This window comes from Pyrus communis, chromosome 12 (assembly GCF_041283825.1).
Source record: "Pyrus communis isolate YQ-2024b chromosome 12, ASM4128382v1, whole genome shotgun sequence".
NCBI lineage: Eukaryota > Viridiplantae > Streptophyta > Magnoliopsida > Rosales > Rosaceae > Pyrus > Pyrus communis.
The window spans coordinates 1,742,686-1,758,956 of NC_142576.1; the positions used below are offsets into that span (position 1 = coordinate 1,742,686).

The 16,271-nt window shown below is 37.5% G+C and overlaps 3 protein-coding genes across 4 annotated transcripts; 2 read left to right on the plus strand and 1 right to left on the minus strand.

Annotated features, from left to right (window-relative positions):
• The first annotated feature begins 1,022 nt into the window (after window positions 1-1,022).
• LOC137744863 (putative serine/threonine-protein kinase WNK9) lies at window positions 1,023-4,281 on the plus strand. 2 transcript variants are annotated; one of them, XM_068484671.2, is made up of 7 exons: window positions 1,023-1,325; window positions 1,425-1,462; window positions 1,614-1,841; window positions 1,952-2,172; window positions 2,354-2,511; window positions 2,611-3,049; window positions 3,141-4,281. In XM_068484671.2, exons 1-7 carry the CDS (start codon window positions 1,251-1,253, stop codon window positions 4,112-4,114), a joined length of 2,133 nt encoding a protein of 710 aa, XP_068340772.2. In that variant the 5' UTR covers window positions 1,023-1,250; the 3' UTR covers window positions 4,115-4,281. The 2 variants fall into 2 exon arrangements, with proteins under 2 accessions (XP_068340772.2, XP_068340771.2); XM_068484670.2 differs by having other exon boundaries at window positions 1,025-1,325; window positions 2,351-2,511.
• Window positions 4,282-9,202: 4,921 nt separating this feature from the next.
• On the minus strand, window positions 9,203-12,687 carry LOC137745331 (FLUCTUATING-LIGHT-ACCLIMATION protein 1, chloroplastic). The gene is made up of 6 exons (XM_068485275.2): window positions 12,007-12,687; window positions 11,238-11,340; window positions 10,824-10,879; window positions 10,059-10,223; window positions 9,691-9,804; window positions 9,203-9,600 (listed from the first exon to the last, which is right to left on the minus strand). Exons 1-6 carry the CDS (start codon window positions 12,685-12,687, stop codon window positions 9,508-9,510), a joined length of 1,212 nt encoding a protein of 403 aa, XP_068341376.2. The 3' UTR covers window positions 9,203-9,507.
• Window positions 12,688-12,963: 276 nt separating this feature from the next.
• Window positions 12,964-15,600, plus strand: LOC137745793 (small ribosomal subunit protein eS24z). Its single transcript, XM_068485806.2, has 5 exons — window positions 12,964-13,831; window positions 14,286-14,327; window positions 14,542-14,712; window positions 15,193-15,279; window positions 15,363-15,600. The coding sequence occupies exons 1-5, from the start codon at window positions 13,760-13,762 to the stop codon at window positions 15,399-15,401; spliced, it is 411 nt and encodes a 136-aa protein (XP_068341907.1). The 5' UTR covers window positions 12,964-13,759; the 3' UTR covers window positions 15,402-15,600.
• Window positions 15,601-16,271: the final 671 nt, after the last annotated feature.

The following is a 16,271-nucleotide window of genomic DNA, read 5'->3' on the forward strand; positions in this document are numbered from 1 at the left end:
GTTCAACAAACATGTGTGTTGAGTGTTCGAATTTTTTTATATTTACCCTTGTACTAGGTCTCTAGCTACTCACACAAATTCAAAATTAAACAAAATGAAAATTTATTCAGAAATATAGGATAACGTGGACAGAAAAATAGTATGTATGATTATAAGCATGGTTCAAGTTTCAAGTGGACACTTTGTTTGCAACCAGTTGCTTTTAGCCACACAGGTCTACATGTTTACCATATGATTTACAATAAGATAATTATTGAAACGATATTACATTGTCATGTAAAGAAAAGTTTACATATGTCAATACATTATTAATCAAAACGACATGTGACGTTGAACTCATGTCATATTAATATTATTGACTCGACTCAAGCAAATTATAGGTATATTTGTTAATCATGTGGATGTGGAGCTGCACACATAACAATAGGACTCCATGTATTGTCTTTCTTCTTGTCTCTAGATGTAATCCTACGTGATTCTTTCTACATATAATCCTACATATATTGTCCATTCATTAACTAAAGTAACTCTCACACTGAGTGATGCCATAGCACGTTTGGTCAGAGCAAAACACGGGAAATTTTATGTCCTAATTTTATAGGAGGTCCCCTACATACATGCAAAATCTTGCAACCATTTCAATATCTTCCTCCCTTCAACCCTACATACATGCAAAATCTTGTAACCGGTTCAATATTTTCCTCCTTTTATCTCTCCCGTCAAGTGGGAGACACCACATAAATTTTTTTTTTCAGCAAAATAATCTCTGGCACACCAAATCTCTTCTAATATACAGTCTAGTCTTTTTTTATACTTTTGACGTGAATAAATCAAAAAAGAATTAAAAGACGGAGAATAACATGGTAGCGCAGAAAGAGAAATTTGAAGGCAAAAATCTTCTGCCTTTACCCTATTTTACTGAAGAAAAAAAAAGTAGAGAGACTGGCAGTTTGTCACGTACCGTCGTGGGGCTGGGTCGTTTGATCTGTCTGTATATCCAAATATATAAATAAAGAATGCTTGCTGGGAGAAAATAAGAACGATACATTTTTTCCTTTGATCATTTAATGTCCGTACTCTCTCCCCTGAAACGTTAGAAACCAGTTTTTTATGATAAATCCTCTCCATTTTCTCTCTCTCCTCTCTCTCTCTGTGTTTGTGTCAGAATATACAAAGAAATAGCCGACGGAGAAGAGGCAGCAGCTAAACAGAAGAAGGAAAGCCAAAAAGTGAGGATTGGTTTCACAGAAATGAATGGTCTCTCACATCTTGAACCAGATTTCTCTGAGTTTGTGGAAGTTGATCCAACTGGGAGATATGGCAGAGTAATTACCTTTCTCTCTCTCTCTCTCTCTCCTCATTTTCTTCTGTGTATTCTGCTCGAAGAATGAACCTTTTCTTTTACTTTTTATATTTGGTTGCAGTACAATGAAATCCTTGGCAAAGGAGCTTCTAAGACAGTGTAAGACTTGAAGCTCTTAACTTTCTTCAAAAATCATCAGAACCCAGTTCAGATTTCCCAAAATTTTGAATTTTTCTGGATATTTGGCAGGCTTTTGAGTGATTTTTTCTGGGTTTATTTTATTATTTTTTAATTTTTATTTTTGTTGCAGTTACAGAGCATTTGATGAGTATGAAGGGATAGAAGTTGCTTGGAACCAGGTCAAGCTCTATGATTTCCTGCAGAGCCCTGAAGATCTTGAGAGGCTCTACTGTGAAATCCACCTCCTCAAGACATTGAAGCACAGAAACATCATGAAGTTCTACACTTCCTGGGTTGATACTACCAACAGAAACATCAATTTTGTCACTGAAATGTTCAGCTCTGGGACTCTTAAGCAGTATGTATTTTGTGAGTTTTTAATACAAAATATGATTTTTTGTTAATTTTTCTAAATCCAATTTTATTAATTTTTTGTTGGTTTAAAAAAAAAAAAAAAATTACTGATAGGTATAGGTTAAAGCACAAGAGAGTAAACATTAGAGCAGTGAAGCATTGGTGTAGGCAGATCTTGAGAGGGCTTCTGTATCTCCATAGCCATGACCCTCCTGTGATCCATAGAGATCTCAAGTGTGACAATATCTTCATCAATGGAAACCAAGGGGAAGTGAAGATTGGTGACCTTGGTTTAGCTGCAATCTTAAGGAAATCGCACGCCGCGCACTGCGTTGGTAAGTTCAAATGATCCATCCTATAAGAATTGCTTCATAAATTGTCAAATATTGAGTCAAATACGAATGCCCCTATGCAAATTTTGTTTGTTTCGTAATTTGTGATGTTGATTGGAACAAGGGAAAGTTATTTACCTAGAAGGTTAATGTGTTTAGATTTCTTTCGATTTTATTGAAGTAGGGACACCAGAGTTCATGGCTCCTGAAGTGTATGAAGAGGCATATAATGAGCTAGTTGACATTTATTCATTTGGGATGTGCATTTTGGAAATGGTCACTTTCGAATATCCGTATAGCGAATGCTCTCATCCTGTACAGATCTACAAGAAAGTTGTTTCTGTAAGAGGATTCTCTTTCCCTTTCTCTCTAGTGGAATGCTTTACTTTCTTTATGAAAAATGTGACATCTAAGATTCCTTCTGCATTCTGAATTTAATAGGGTAAAAAACCAGATGCTTTGTACAAAGTTAAAGATCCAGAAGTACGACAATTCGTTGAGAAATGCTTGGCAACTGCATCGTTGAGGCTCTCTGCAAGGGAGCTTTTAAACGACCGTTTTCTCCAAATTGATGAATGTGAATATGATTTGAGATCACTAGGTTGTGTTAGGCAGCTAGATGACATGGGTCCTCTTGTTCGGCATCCTCTATTAGAGCTTCATCGGAGCAACAGTTCCTTTTGTAATGGGTACTCGAATGGTTACAGTTTCGATGCCCCAAATGAGTGGGGGTATCAGCCTGTTGATGTCAAATCAACTGGAATCGAACTGTTTGAGCACCATGAGGGTGATCATTCTGAAGATGTCGGCATAAGTATTAAAGGGAAGAGAATAGAAGACGGTGGTATCTTTTTTAGACTTAGAATTACAGATAAACAAGGTTGGCATTGTCCTTACTTTCTTTCCAAAGTTTATTTATGGATTGCCTATGTGTGGAAACTAAATTTAGCACTTTAAATCCTATATTGCAGGTCGTGTACGCAACATTCATTTCCCATTTGACACTGAGAATGATACAGCATTGAGTGTGTCAACTGAAATGGTTGCAATGGTTGCAGAGTTGGATATCACCGATCAAGATGTAACTAGAATAGCAGATATGATTGATGGGGAAATTTCCTTGTTGGTACCCGATTGGCAGTCAGGACCAGGACTAGTGGAAACACCCCTGTGTGCTAATCAAAGCTTTTGTCACAATTGTGTTTCTAATCACACCTCTAGTGGTTCCATGATGGAGTATCTGTCGAACCACCCTAGCGCCAAGGACTTGCAAGCTATTCAATGTTGTAAACATGGTTGTCCTTCAATGCACGGTCGTTTTGAGGAGATTACATACCAAGTTGATGAGTCTGAGCATCATGTGAAAGGGGGTGCACCAAATGAATCAAGCCAATCAGACTGCCTTCAATACCAAGAAATTTGGGGACAGCAACCACAAGAAAGTCGAGAACTTAGTTCAGTAGGCTCGGGACAGAGCCATTCTGACGAAGAATATGAGAAAATGGATCATTTAGTCACAGTTGAAGATGGGCAAGATCCTCAATTGGAAAACACTACAGCATCCGGCGCAAGAAATTCCATCAGAAACTTATCCGGTTTACATTCTATTTCCATCCTCTCAAAATCTTCGCTGAATGCAAGTAAAGTACACAAAATAGACAACGGGTTCTTATATTCTGTGGTATCAAACACATTACAAGGAATCAACAACATAGTTCTTTCGAAATCTTGCGCTTATGATCACCGACACTTAACTCTGGATTTCCTTGCAAATCTTGAAAAGCGCTGTCCCAATTCGGAACCTCAAAGGGCCCGAAATTGCGAGGCGATGGAGTCTCCCAATTCTGAGAATGTGATCACTGCCAGTAGCTTATGCACAGGCTCACTGCTTCCTCACTCTCTTCGCAGGGCAGTTTCTCTCCCGGTTGATGCTGTTGATTTATAAACTTGCAGAGGCACAAAACATGTATTCTTTTCACAGGTTCCATACACTTACATCATGTATGGTTACCAAGGCCACTCCTTTTTTTACCAAGGGATGTGGCTTTCCAGGATGCTTTGTATTTAAAATTATGGTTTATCTACAAGGAAAAAGGCAAGTTTTGAGGCCTACATAGATTGTGTTCAACTCCATCTCCTTATTACAAGAGACCTATTGGTTGTATGGGAGCAAGAATAATTGAAGAGATTCTTAAGGTGTTACTGAATGTATACAATTAGAATGAGGCAGACATGTAATTGTATACTATTGGTGATGGAATTAAATTCTCCAATTTTCTCAAGACTCAAGACACTAAAAAGAAATATAGCACCTAAAGCTATTTGATTTAGAATTCGGATACCAAAAGCAGACGTGGCTAATTGACCTAACACGCATATGTTCGGTCTTTTATTCAGAAAGATTGAAAATCGAAAAGTGCTGATGGATTGAATTATTGGCATGTCAGTGCTGAGTTGGCCAATGAAGGGTTTATGATTTATCAGGATCTTTTGCCATGCTTCTTGTAGGACATACCTGGCCCCTTCAATGTGTCAATTATGGAGTGGGTTTTTTTTTTCTTTGAATTGTTTGGCCCCCACAAGAACAAATAAATCATCTATCATGTTCCATGCTCGGGTACCGGATTTCCTTCAGATCCAAATGAATTAAGCTCAACGATCAAATGGTTCAGACCATTGAAATTTGATCCAACATCTATAATTATTATAACTTTTAAAGGGTCCACTATTTGCAGCCGTTAAATCAAATTTCAATAACCCAGATCATTTGATGAGTGGGCTCAATTCTTTTAGATCCGGAGGGGATCCGGTTCCCCATGTTCCATTCCATGCATGCTCATCTACTTAGCTTAGGAATTGAGATTCTTTTCTTATAGTCTAGACTCAATGGATCGAGTATTTCATATCATTTATTTTAAATTTTACAATCATCATTAGCTCATCTCATTAATCAACCTCACAAAAATTAAGAGTTTGGATTGCTCTCTTCATGTCTTGAACGATTCAACTTAAACTGGTTCATCGACTTTAGACTAAAATTCGAAGACGATTTGAACTCTTAACCTACAACCCGGTTGCCCATATTTATCACCCAAAAAATATTGGCTCCTTTAATATGGGATGGTCCACATACTAACTTCCCTTAGGGTGAGTCTTACCTTGAAAAAGAAAACTAAGCTAATCTAAGGGCTGGTTTGGTATTGCTGTGCTTTGAAAAAAAGTTGATTCTGCTATGCTGTGAGAATAAGCAGCTGTGAAATAAAGTAGCAGAGTGTTTGGTAAACTTTTTTGTAAAAGTGCTTTTGAAAAAAAAAAAAACAGTATTATAGTGTTTGGTGAACTTTTATGTAAAACAGATGTGAAAAAAAACCGATTTTTCAAAGCTGGATTTTGCAGCTTCTTGTTTTTGGCTTTTTTTTCACCCAAAACTGTGAAAAAAAGCTGAAGCTGAATGTTTACCAAAAACAAAAACTGCTCCTAGCTTTTTTTTATACCAGTTTTTTTCAGAATCACCTCAATACCAAACCAGGTCTAAATCACATATCAAACCACCAAACCATATATTGTTCCAAAAGTTGTACCCAAGTTGTACTCACTTTTATGTTAAAGTTCTTTAATTTAACTCGAAAAATCTCCTTTAGTACTATTGGTATACTCTTAACTTACTTACGATTCTCATAGATAGCGAATTGAATTTTGTGATTTAATCCAAATCATGTAATTTTTATTGTAACATATCATTTGTGTATTAATAAAAACTCAAATCCGTTTTTCATGTGTAACCATCCCAAACGAGATGGTTTAATGAATACAAATTCAAGTATTTGTCGAATCTAAAAACGTTTAGGTATATGATTTTATTTCAATTTCAAATATACATAATCAAAAATCAAATCCTAGAACACATCATTTGACTAGCCCCATTCCGTACTAAGTTGTTTCTTATTTTCGTACATTACAAGTTGACACATGTGCATAAATAATTTATTAAAAAAAAGATTTTCCACGCGTATAGAATTGTAATTGATAAATAAGTAGGAATAATGATACCTTTCCTTCTTTTTGGGTTTGGTGAAAGTGGGCAACAAAGTGGAGGCCAACCAGTCTTTTCGTTTATTTTTATATTGCATAATTTGCATTGGTGGCTTGGTTGGGTGTTAAATTGAGACCAACTCAAAAGGTTTTAGATTCCATAACATTATGGGAAAATCCAAATGGGATTGTATGTAGGGGAAATGGATCATCTTCGGATTCATTTCTCCTAATTCATAAATTCGGGGATTCTGGTTATTGAAATTTGATTAAACAGCTACAAACAGAGGTCCACTTTAAAAGTTATAATAATTGTAGCCGTTGGATCAAATTTCAACGATCTGAATTTCCGAACTTACTGGAATAGGTTGATCAGACGGTTCAGATTGTGCAAATCAGAATCACAACTTTTTAAGCTTTAAAAAATAGATATTGATGACAACAAATCTGACCAACTTTTTGGTAATTTGACTCCAAATAAAGGGGTACTTTTAGAATCGAGATTGCCTTCGGATTTCTGTGTCTGAAACTTAAGAATTAGGAGATTCAAGTCATTGAAGAGAGAGATCCGAATCTTTGATTTGTGTGAGATGAACTAACAAGGATCGTAAGATTAAAAATCAATGATTCAAATCTCTTGATTCATGAATTCCAAACACAAAGATTTGAAAAGAATCTCAATTCGGTACTCTAGACAGGATATCCACATGCACACGACCCTTCCCTAACAATCAATCAATGGGGTTTTCAAATTTTTTTATTTATAATTGAGTCATGTAAGAAGAGAACTAGTTCAAACATTATACCTAATTCGAGTACCAGACACAAGAATCTCTTCCACCCTGTCCAAAGTTTCCTCCTCTTTTAAACGATTGAAAGGGTTGCATGCTTTTGCCACTTTTAAACGAGTGAGAGAGACACAAGAATCTCTCTCACTTAAATAATACGATGGTGATGTAAAGTTTGCTCAAGTGGGATTCAAGTCATGTGTTTTTACTTTTTTGAGATGGATTGCAGACCCACAAAAATCAATTTGGACCTTTTTGGGATAACTCAAACTTGGAGGGAGAGTAATGAAATTGGAATATATTCCTAGCTCCAACATAGAATATTTAAAATGTGATTTCAATAATAAGTTACTTTCGCCATTTAGTATTGCGGTTTAGTGGTATAGTGAGAGGTTTTAGATTCGGTTCTAGCTAAAGGCGAATTTGAACTACATTATTGCTAGTCCATTATAGGTTAAGCCTACCGCCCATTGTGGGTTAAGCCCACCTCTCCCTCTTAACTTAGATAATATCGTTTGTTCAAAAAATAATAAGTTACTTTTTTAGAAAAGATTTAGACCTGGTTTGGTACTGAGGTGATTCTGAAAAAAGCTGCTATCAAAAAAAGCTGAGAGCTGTTTTTGTGTTTGGTAAACACTCAGCTTCAACTTTTTTTCACAGTTTTGGATGAAAAAAAGCCAAAAACAAGAAGCTGCAAAACCTAGCTTTGAAAAACCGGCTTTTTTTCACATTTGTTTTACATAAAAGTTTACCAAACACTCTAATACTGCTTTTTTTTTTTTTTCAAAAGCACTTTTACAAAAAAGTTTACCAAACACTCTTTCACAGCTGCTTATTCTCACAGCACAGCAGAAGCAGTTTTTTTTCAAAGCACAGCAATACCAAACCAGCCCTTATACGGAAATTAGTTCCCTTTTTACAACTTTTTTTATTTAGAAAGAAGAAATAATAAGTTACCTTTTTTTTTTAAATGCGTGCAAAAATTAGTTCCCTTTTTACAACTTTTTAATTCAGATAGAAGGGTTCTGATCCTTCAGAATCTTTGGATCTCTAGCTTACTCCTAACCATCACCCACCCTCACGACTGGGAGTTCATTTATTTATTATTAATATTTTTAATATAGATCAGTAACTGTGGTTTACGAGATTGGAATTTAGAATCTTCTTCATCAAAATATAGCGTTTGAGTGTCATTAGAAATTGAAACTTGAAAGTGCTAACTAAAAACACAACCTTTCTTGTGGTTGATTTGGAAAATGACCTCCACTTCATGGGTTGGTACAAGACACCATCGTGAATACATGATTCGTGAAGAGAATTATTGGAGTTGGACCACTTGGGTTCAACCGAAGGGGTAGCTTGCTCAACTTGGCTAGACCCAAGTTCAATGTCTAAGGTCAGTTCATCGCACCACCTCAGCCCATTGAACCTTAAACTTTGCTGAAATGTCAAATTCTTGTTTAAAAGTGTTTTTAAAATGACTGCAAATGTTTTTTGCGAAATATTTTTGAATTCTAAAAGAACTTAAAAAGTGTTTCTTGCAAGAAAGCACCACCCAAAAACTCCCCTACCACTACTTCAACAGCCTATCTCCATCCAAGTTCCAACCCTACAGGCTACCGCCGAAAGAGGTAAAAAAGAAGCCTATAAAAAGTGCCATTGTGATGCAGTTCCCACGTCCGAAAATGGTAGGAATGTTAGGCAAACTCCACAACACATGATGGAAGAAACTAGTTATAAAGCCTAGTCCTAGTCCAACCCTTGACTTGTCCTTTTCATACTCTTAACCGAGAGAAACTTACCTATGTATGTGATGCCGCTGTGATAGTATCTCAAATTAATCAACGTGCACTGCTACATGTTTTAACTGCCTCACATTGGCAGTATGTGATTGACTTGAAACACCACATAAACGACCCCATGTGCTTGAAAGTTCTACTCCTGGATGGGAGAGAAACTTACCTACGCCCCGGATGCCATTGTGGAGGTATCCCAAGTGATTCACATATTGCCAATGCAGGAAAGTCACCTATGTCCAGGATGCCATTGTGGAGCTATCCCAAGCGAATCAATACTATAATGTATTTTAACTTTCCTACATCGGCAGCGTGTGATTCACTTGGGTTAGGATACTGCCACAATTGCATCCCAGGTGTAGAAGTTCTAATAACTAACCAGATGTAACCACTTATTGAACCAAACCATTAGAAACCTTTGCAAAACCACTCTACAAGCTCATACTGAGTGGGACTTGTAGCTTTTGTTTCATTAAATTTGCAAAGTACACCTCTATTACATGCAAATGATTGTAGTTAACACGGAACTCACACTAATTGTAGAAGCCTCTGTATAGAGTATAATTCGAAAAGACACTGATTCTTATACATGTATAATTTCTGTACATCGCGGATATATACCTTAACGAAATGGCCTTTCATCAATGATTCAGTACAACCCCGTTGAAGGATAGTTCAGTTGTGCCTCTTGCAGGACTGTGCATGGTCTCCTGAGTGTTCTCTCATAAAGGCCTCAAAAGCGGGTAGTCTTCAAGTAGTTCCCGCTCCGATAGAGTGTCAGTTTCATTCTGAGGAGTCCACAAGACCTCTACTGCCTGCAGGAAAAAGAACAACATGCATGGGTATCAAGCACAGATCTAAAAGATAAATTTACAAGTTTCATGTCAGTATAAAGTTTTTGTTACCATTATTTTGTTCGACGGAATGGATGCAAGCTTTTGCAACGCTTCCTTTAAGTCACCACTGCCATTGATGGCAGGCAACTTATGCGCCCCTTCAGCAGCCACCAATATTGTTATCTGAATGAAGTTCAGTCAGAAATGAGGTCAAATATTAACATTTCTATTCCCAAACGTTCATACTCACCAATACTTCCATGATAGGCCAGCGGGGCCTCGGTAACAATGCTTAGATGGAAACACTGATTTTAATAGAATGCTCAGAGCTTAACATGTGAATAAGCAACACAGGTTTGCCCTTTGGTATACTATGAATAACTGACACTGAAAACTGGAAATGTGGTTTAACACAGGCTATCCCAACTTGATCTTACCACTATATATTCGTTGCGGAATCCATTAGCACTCCGGCTTGTAGAGCTTTGCTTTCTTATGTTATTCACATTGACAAGTGTCTCTTCATCAAATTTGCCCCTTTCTTCGATAGAAAGCTGATTAAAGCGTTTCTCAGCATCCTCTATGCCTCGTTTTAGAGCAACCTAGAAGCATGACAAAAGTTATAATCCATGTCCTTCACAATCCTCATACTTTTATTAAGTTATACTTTATGTTTTGCTCCATACATGATACATCCATAAGCAATTACAAGAAAAACTCCAATCCTGGTCGTACTTCAGACATTATTCCACCAGACCAACGCTGGTTTGCAATTAGTTTATTAAGTATCAGAGTTCCCTTGAATTATTATAATCCTTTTAAAGAATACCACCGGCCCTCTAGAATGGTAAACAATAGTAATGGTTTCACCATCATAGATCAAGCCGCCTCCCAATTTGTCTAAAGAGAGGCAGAACCATTAGGTATTGTATGAAAGCTTTGCATATGTGCACGAGACATCAAAGTTCAAAAGTTTCAATCCTTAAAAGATTAGCCTAATCTGTTTAAGTTATCTGACGAGTAGCTGCCACTGCCATATACTATCTTATACTTTATAGTGCCAAATGTCTTAAGAGAGATATGAATTCCTTTGATTTATCATCATCTCTTCCTAGGGGTTTCCACCTTCTCTAACAATGGTGGGCAACCACAACAATACACCAGAAAGAAACCAAGTACTCTAACAGATGATATGAACTTACAGATGAATAGCCGGAGATGCAATAATCAGGATGCCGTAGCAAAGCTAGTGTTGTCTCTACAATTTGAGTAAAATTTGCATCAGAATAACAAAAGTAATAAAAAATTAAGATAATACTAATGAAGGGCTTTGAACTCGCCCTTCCCCTGCCTCTGCAGAACCTTAGGGAAGTCCAGAACAAGCTATCCAATAATCAATCCTTTGAGAGACGATTGATCTTTAAAGTAATAAATAAGAATAGAAAGAATCGTAGCCAGAAGAACGTAGGAGCTGTACATTCAGTGTAATAAAAGATCGTAACTTGACATTATGGGTATGGTAATAAATCTAAATATTGGTATAATAAAAAAAACCAATTCTAAGAGCTCAGTTATATGATGTGAGTGTGCATGAATAATAATATATATAGGTTCACCTGTCAAAACATAGGCCAAACCATCAGTGGTAGAAGTATCGGCAGTTTCAGCAATCCGATTAAGATCCCTTTGGAGTGTTCGTCCCATGCCCAACAAACCAACCTTAAAGAAGTAAAGGTGAAACAATAGAGGATACATTGTTCATTGCAATCCAACAGAAGAGTCTATAAAGTGCACATCACATTTCCAAAATTTAGTCAACACAGTGAGATTACAGCACTAAATATCAAAAAATTTCCAAATTGTATGTATGATCCCCTACACTTATCCCCATTTCGAGGTTAAAGCCAGTCGATGGTGATATGTTTTACAAATACTGCCGTATTTTTCAAGTGGCACTTTTCTCCAATCCCCAAATGCTCATTCATCTATAAACATCCATCCTAGAATGTGCTTACATACAACCATATCATTTCTTAATCCCCAAGTTTTTCTATTTGTAGCAAAATCATCCCTTCCTTTAACATGTACCGACCAAAAAAGGCAAGAACTCCCACAATTTGCCACTTCAACATAAACTTCATAATTGAATGCAATCAAGGGAAAACGAGTCAATTAAACTTCAATAAACGAACAAATTTCCAACCTAACAAGTCATGGGTCGTATGTAAAAGGAGCTCTAATTTTACAGAGGATTTCAAATTGCATATACATATACATATACATACATACATACATATATACATATATACACACGCACACATACATACAAACAAAATATTCTGAAATATCCACTGCCTTGCGAAAATTACAAGCATTCAATCATACCTGAAGCTTGAGAACGCTTGTTTTCTCTGTATCAGTAAGCACACTGCCCTCAGACCGATCCGAAAGGAACCCGGAAACCAAAACAAACGCCGCGAAGCCCGTCAATATCAGGAAGAAGCTCGACCCGGCTCCGACTCCGACCCCAACTGCCGGCCCCACGTAAAACCCACCTCCCCCGCCACCGAAACCGAACGGGGAAGGCGCGTAGTACGGCGCGGAGTACGAAAAATCGGGCCTTGAACTCGAAGTCCTCGGCACCGAATAACTCCTCGACGACGACGAGGAAGACGACGAGGAAGACGAGAACGAGCGTCCCCCGACCCGGCCGCCCGATGCAGCCAATGCCAAATTCGGGTTGGACATCAGCAGCAGACCAAACAACACGGCGGCCATTGCCGGCTTTCTCAACTCCTTCAGAACATTCAGCAGCTTTCCGGTGATAATCCCAATTGGGTTTGGTGGGTTTGTTGCTGGGTGTGCTGGGTTTTCCAGGGACCGAGATTTTGATTCGGGTAGCTGCTTAAAGCATTGAACTTTGAATTTGCAGGGGAGTTTTTGGATTTGGAAATTGAAGTTTTTGAATTTGATAGGGTTTGCGGGGAGGGGACGGAGAGGGGGGAGGAGATTGCGCTTGTTCCATCTCAGGGGGTTGGGTTGGAGCAATGAAGCTGTTGCCGCCATTTGAAAACTGTTTTCGAGTCGAGCGTTTTTGGAATTCAGAAATCAAAAGCGTGGACGGGTTTTTGTTTTGAGAATTGGATTTTATGGGGAGGAGATAGCAGCTGCTGTCGCGGCTTTGGCCTCTGGTTCGTTCAATCTCCGCCTCAAACTTCTTCCTCCGTGTCTTTGTCTTTTCATGGATGAACTCATGAAGATAGATTGTGCTTTGCACGTGACTTTTATTTTATATTATGTTCGATAGAGGGGTGCAATTTAGGTCGGATCAAGATTCAATGGTTGAAGACTCATCGGATAGATCTAGGAGGAGGACTAACCTGACATAATACACTTCTATACTGGCATTTAGTGTCAATGAAATAAAAACACGTGCAAGTTTTTAATTCGTGTAAATGTCACGTAATAATGTACTCGTGTTATATAAGTTGTTCTTGCCTAAAACGATGGCCTTATTTGAGAAGTTTCTGTGTTTCAGTCATGGAAATGAAGTGACACGGCTAGTTGTAGCCCATAATTTCCTTGAATTCAGGCCTTGCCTTACCAAGTTTAATGTCTAGTATGTATACAAATGTTCACTCATTTTGTACATATTCAACTCACTTCCTTGATGATACAAGAAATTGTGTACAATTTTTCAGGTGTTTGTGTTACTCGAGTTTGTTTTGACTTTGATCGAGAGTTGGGATCATATTTTTGCCAGCCTGATAAAATTTGACCTGGAAACAAAATTATAAGAATGGGTTAACATCGATGGAATTTTAGTCCGTCCAACCCCTTCGAGTTGCACTCCTAATTGAATTCTGGACCGATTTCTTGTGCAACCCGAATCAGGGCTTGATGTCCAAGTCCGACCGGAGAATTGTTAGACCCTTTGGGCCTGGCCTTAATTAAAAAAGAAAGTTAAATGTAGCTCGGCCCAGACCCATCGAATCTCTATCCTCCTAAAACCCTAATCCAATAAAATCAAAACTCTTCCGTCTCTCTCAAACTCTCTGTGCCTCAGCTGCTGCGACTACTGCAATTTCCGCCTCATTGCCCTCTGGTTAGGTATCTTCCGGTGTAATCAAAACCAACCATGGCGGACAAGGCCGTCACCATCCGAACCAGGAAGTTCATGACCAACCGCCTTCTCTCTCGCAAGCAATTCGTGAGTTCCTCCATAATTTCTTACTTTTTGCCTCTAGTATTTAACTGGGTTTTATATCTTTAACTTTTTAGTGTTCTTGTTAGTGATGTTTAAGCTGTTTTATTTCGTTAGGTTTGTGATTTTTCTCCCCAAAGTTGCATGCTTTGATATGGATATGTGTTTTGTTTATGTAATTCGTATTCACCCAACTGGTTTTTTATTTTTAATTTGGTTAGCATTATATATATATATATATATATATTTTTTTTGTGATTTTTCACCGTAAATATGGATGCTTTGATCCGAATATGTATATTTTATTTTTTTTACTTAATTCTGAGTCACCCAACTGGGTTTTTATTAATAATTTGGTTTGTATTATCTGTGGTCAGATCTTTTCGTGTTGTCAGCTTTCCGTGATAATCTTCTCTTACGGGGTTAATCGTAATTCAATTTTTGCTTTTGTTCCATGTAGGTCATTGATGTTCTTCATCCAGGCAGGCCAAATGTTTCCAAGGTGTGGTTACAGAACTTTTTCGGCTATTTATTTATCGTAATTTGTCACAGTATGTTTTGTTCAATCAATGGTGTTATGTTTGACGAACTAGAGCTTGTAAAATAACTGTTTAGAAATGAATTTTTTTCTTTTTTCTTTCTCGTAATGAATAGCAATAATGTGAATTATGAGCTTGCTCACTAATTAAACGAATTGGTGTGTTGGTTCTGTGAAGGCTGAGCTGAAGGAGAAGCTGGCAAGACTCTATGAGGTCAAGGACCCGAACGCAATCTTTGTTTTCAAGTTCCGGACTCACTTCGGTGGTGGCAAATCTACTGGATTTGGATTGATTTATGACTCTGTTGAAAATGCGAAGAAGTATGAGCCCAAGTACAGGTTGATCAGGGTAAGTCCAGATTTTACTGATAAGTTCATCGATTCAAATTTCATTTTTGCTACCTAAACCATAGGGCATTGCCACCACTAGAAATGTAGATAGCTATGTTGAAGTGATTTGATTAACACATGGGTAAACCCTAGGACACATTGAGTTAATCTATGGTAAGCTGTTGATTGTTAATTGGTCGGATTTATCAATGTATCTTCTAAGTGGTATTTTGTTGTTAGTCCTGTGTGCCTCTTGGTATCTTTTCTTTTCTAGCGTGCACTAGTAGTTGAGCATGAGTAGATATGTACGTCTCTTGTAATGACAAACTAAACTAAGCGTGGGAGCACAAGTATGGTAATGTTACCCCCAAACCTTTTTATTTCCATCTCTTCATGATTGGTTTCATACTGTGTTTTTTAGTATATAGTAATTTTTCTCATCGGTTCTGCTTCAAATGTCCATTAGTTCATACCAATAAAAACATTTTTGATATTGCAGAACGGACTTGATACTAAAGTAGAGAAGTCAAGGAAGCAATTGAAGGAGAGAAAGAACAGAGCCAAGAAGATCCGAGGAGTAAAGAAGGTAAGAAAGTGACTTATTATTTCCTTGCGTAATTCTTGTTTGATACCTTGCTTCTTACAACGATTTTGTTATTTTTTGTGCAGACCAAGGCTTCAGATGCTGCCAAGACAAAGAAGAAATGAGCGCTAGTGATTTCGGTTCTAGTTTTTGTTCATGTTTTGCCTTTAGGATTCTTTTAAAATGAAAGATTCTGCCTGTCATTGTGGATTTTACAGAGCCATCTAATATTTAGTTTTTTTTTTATTCTTCCTATTTTTCCCGAATATCAGTATTATGATGAGGACAGATTTATCATATTAAGCAGCAACAGATTTCAGATTATTCATCGACTTTCGTTTATTTGTGATCTAGAAGCGAAGATACTTCTTAATCTTCTAATGAACGACAATTTAATCGCGATATAAAACTCTTTGATGAAGTTTTCAGACTCTTTGCACTGATTAACAAGTGATTGAACTTCAACGCATGCTTTAGGATTTGGCATCGTGTTTTACAGAACCTCAAGAGCCGTGCCGTAATACTTATTGATGCATCGATATTTAGCTTCTGAAATGTCAGGAGTTTCCGGTGTTTGCAGAGTGTTGAACTTGTACATACTCCTATTTCCCAAGGGAAGTGTTATTGGCATTTCAAAAATCTCATTCTACATTCCTCACAAGTGTATTTTTCTTTCCAAATATAAAAAGTTTGACGTGTAGAATGAGATTTTTGGAGTGCTAATAATAATTCCCTTTCCGAAACCCTCTTCTAGGCTCAAGCGCTTTAGAGTGCCTGTCCCTTCGTCCGGGTGCTTGCATTTGCATCTCCCGTCTCCTAGTATCGCTTGGATGAACGAAAAAACACTACTGCTACTATCTTTGTTCTCTCCATGGTTTCTCTTTGCATCAAATATCATGTCCTCCACATACTCCTTCAAGCCAGCTTTTACAACAGGTGACAATTCCTCGTCTCCTCCCATAGTCTCCTCTATGATGAACTTGGCAAATTCATCC

What these genes read in the sequence shown, in the direction of transcription:
- LOC137745793 (XM_068485806.2), top strand. Translation starts at nt 13,760, where the DNA reads ATGGCGGACAAGGCCGTCACCATCCGAACCAGGAAGTTCATGACCAAC. An exon ending in GCAGGCCAAATGTTTCCAAG is followed by an intron (nt 14,328 to 14,541) that starts GTGTGGTTACAG and finishes GGTTCTGTGAAG; the next exon opens with GCTGAGCTGAAGGAGAAGCT. An exon ending in AGATCCGAGGAGTAAAGAAG is followed by an intron (nt 15,280 to 15,362) that starts GTAAGAAAGTGA and finishes TTTTTTGTGCAG; the next exon opens with ACCAAGGCTTCAGATGCTGC.
- LOC137744863 (XM_068484670.2), top strand. Translation starts at nt 1,251, where the DNA reads ATGAATGGTCTCTCACATCTTGAACCAGATTTCTCTGAGTTTGTGGAA. An exon ending in AAAGGAGCTTCTAAGACAGT is followed by an intron (nt 1,463 to 1,613) that starts GTAAGACTTGAA and finishes TTTTTGTTGCAG; the next exon opens with TTACAGAGCATTTGATGAGT. An exon ending in TCTACAAGAAAGTTGTTTCT is followed by an intron (nt 2,512 to 2,610) that starts GTAAGAGGATTC and finishes TGAATTTAATAG; the next exon opens with GGTAAAAAACCAGATGCTTT.
- LOC137745331 (XM_068485275.2), bottom strand. Translation starts at nt 12,687, where the DNA reads ATGGCGGCAACAGCTTCATTGCTCCAACCCAACCCCCTGAGATGGAAC. An exon ending in CAAGCGTTCTCAAGCTTCAG is followed by an intron (nt 11,341 to 12,006) that starts GTATGATTGAAT and finishes TACTTCTTTAAG; the next exon opens with GTTGGTTTGTTGGGCATGGG. An exon ending in TCCGCAACGAATATATAGTG is followed by an intron (nt 9,805 to 10,058) that starts GTAAGATCAAGT and finishes AACTTCATTCAG; the next exon opens with ATAACAATATTGGTGGCTGC.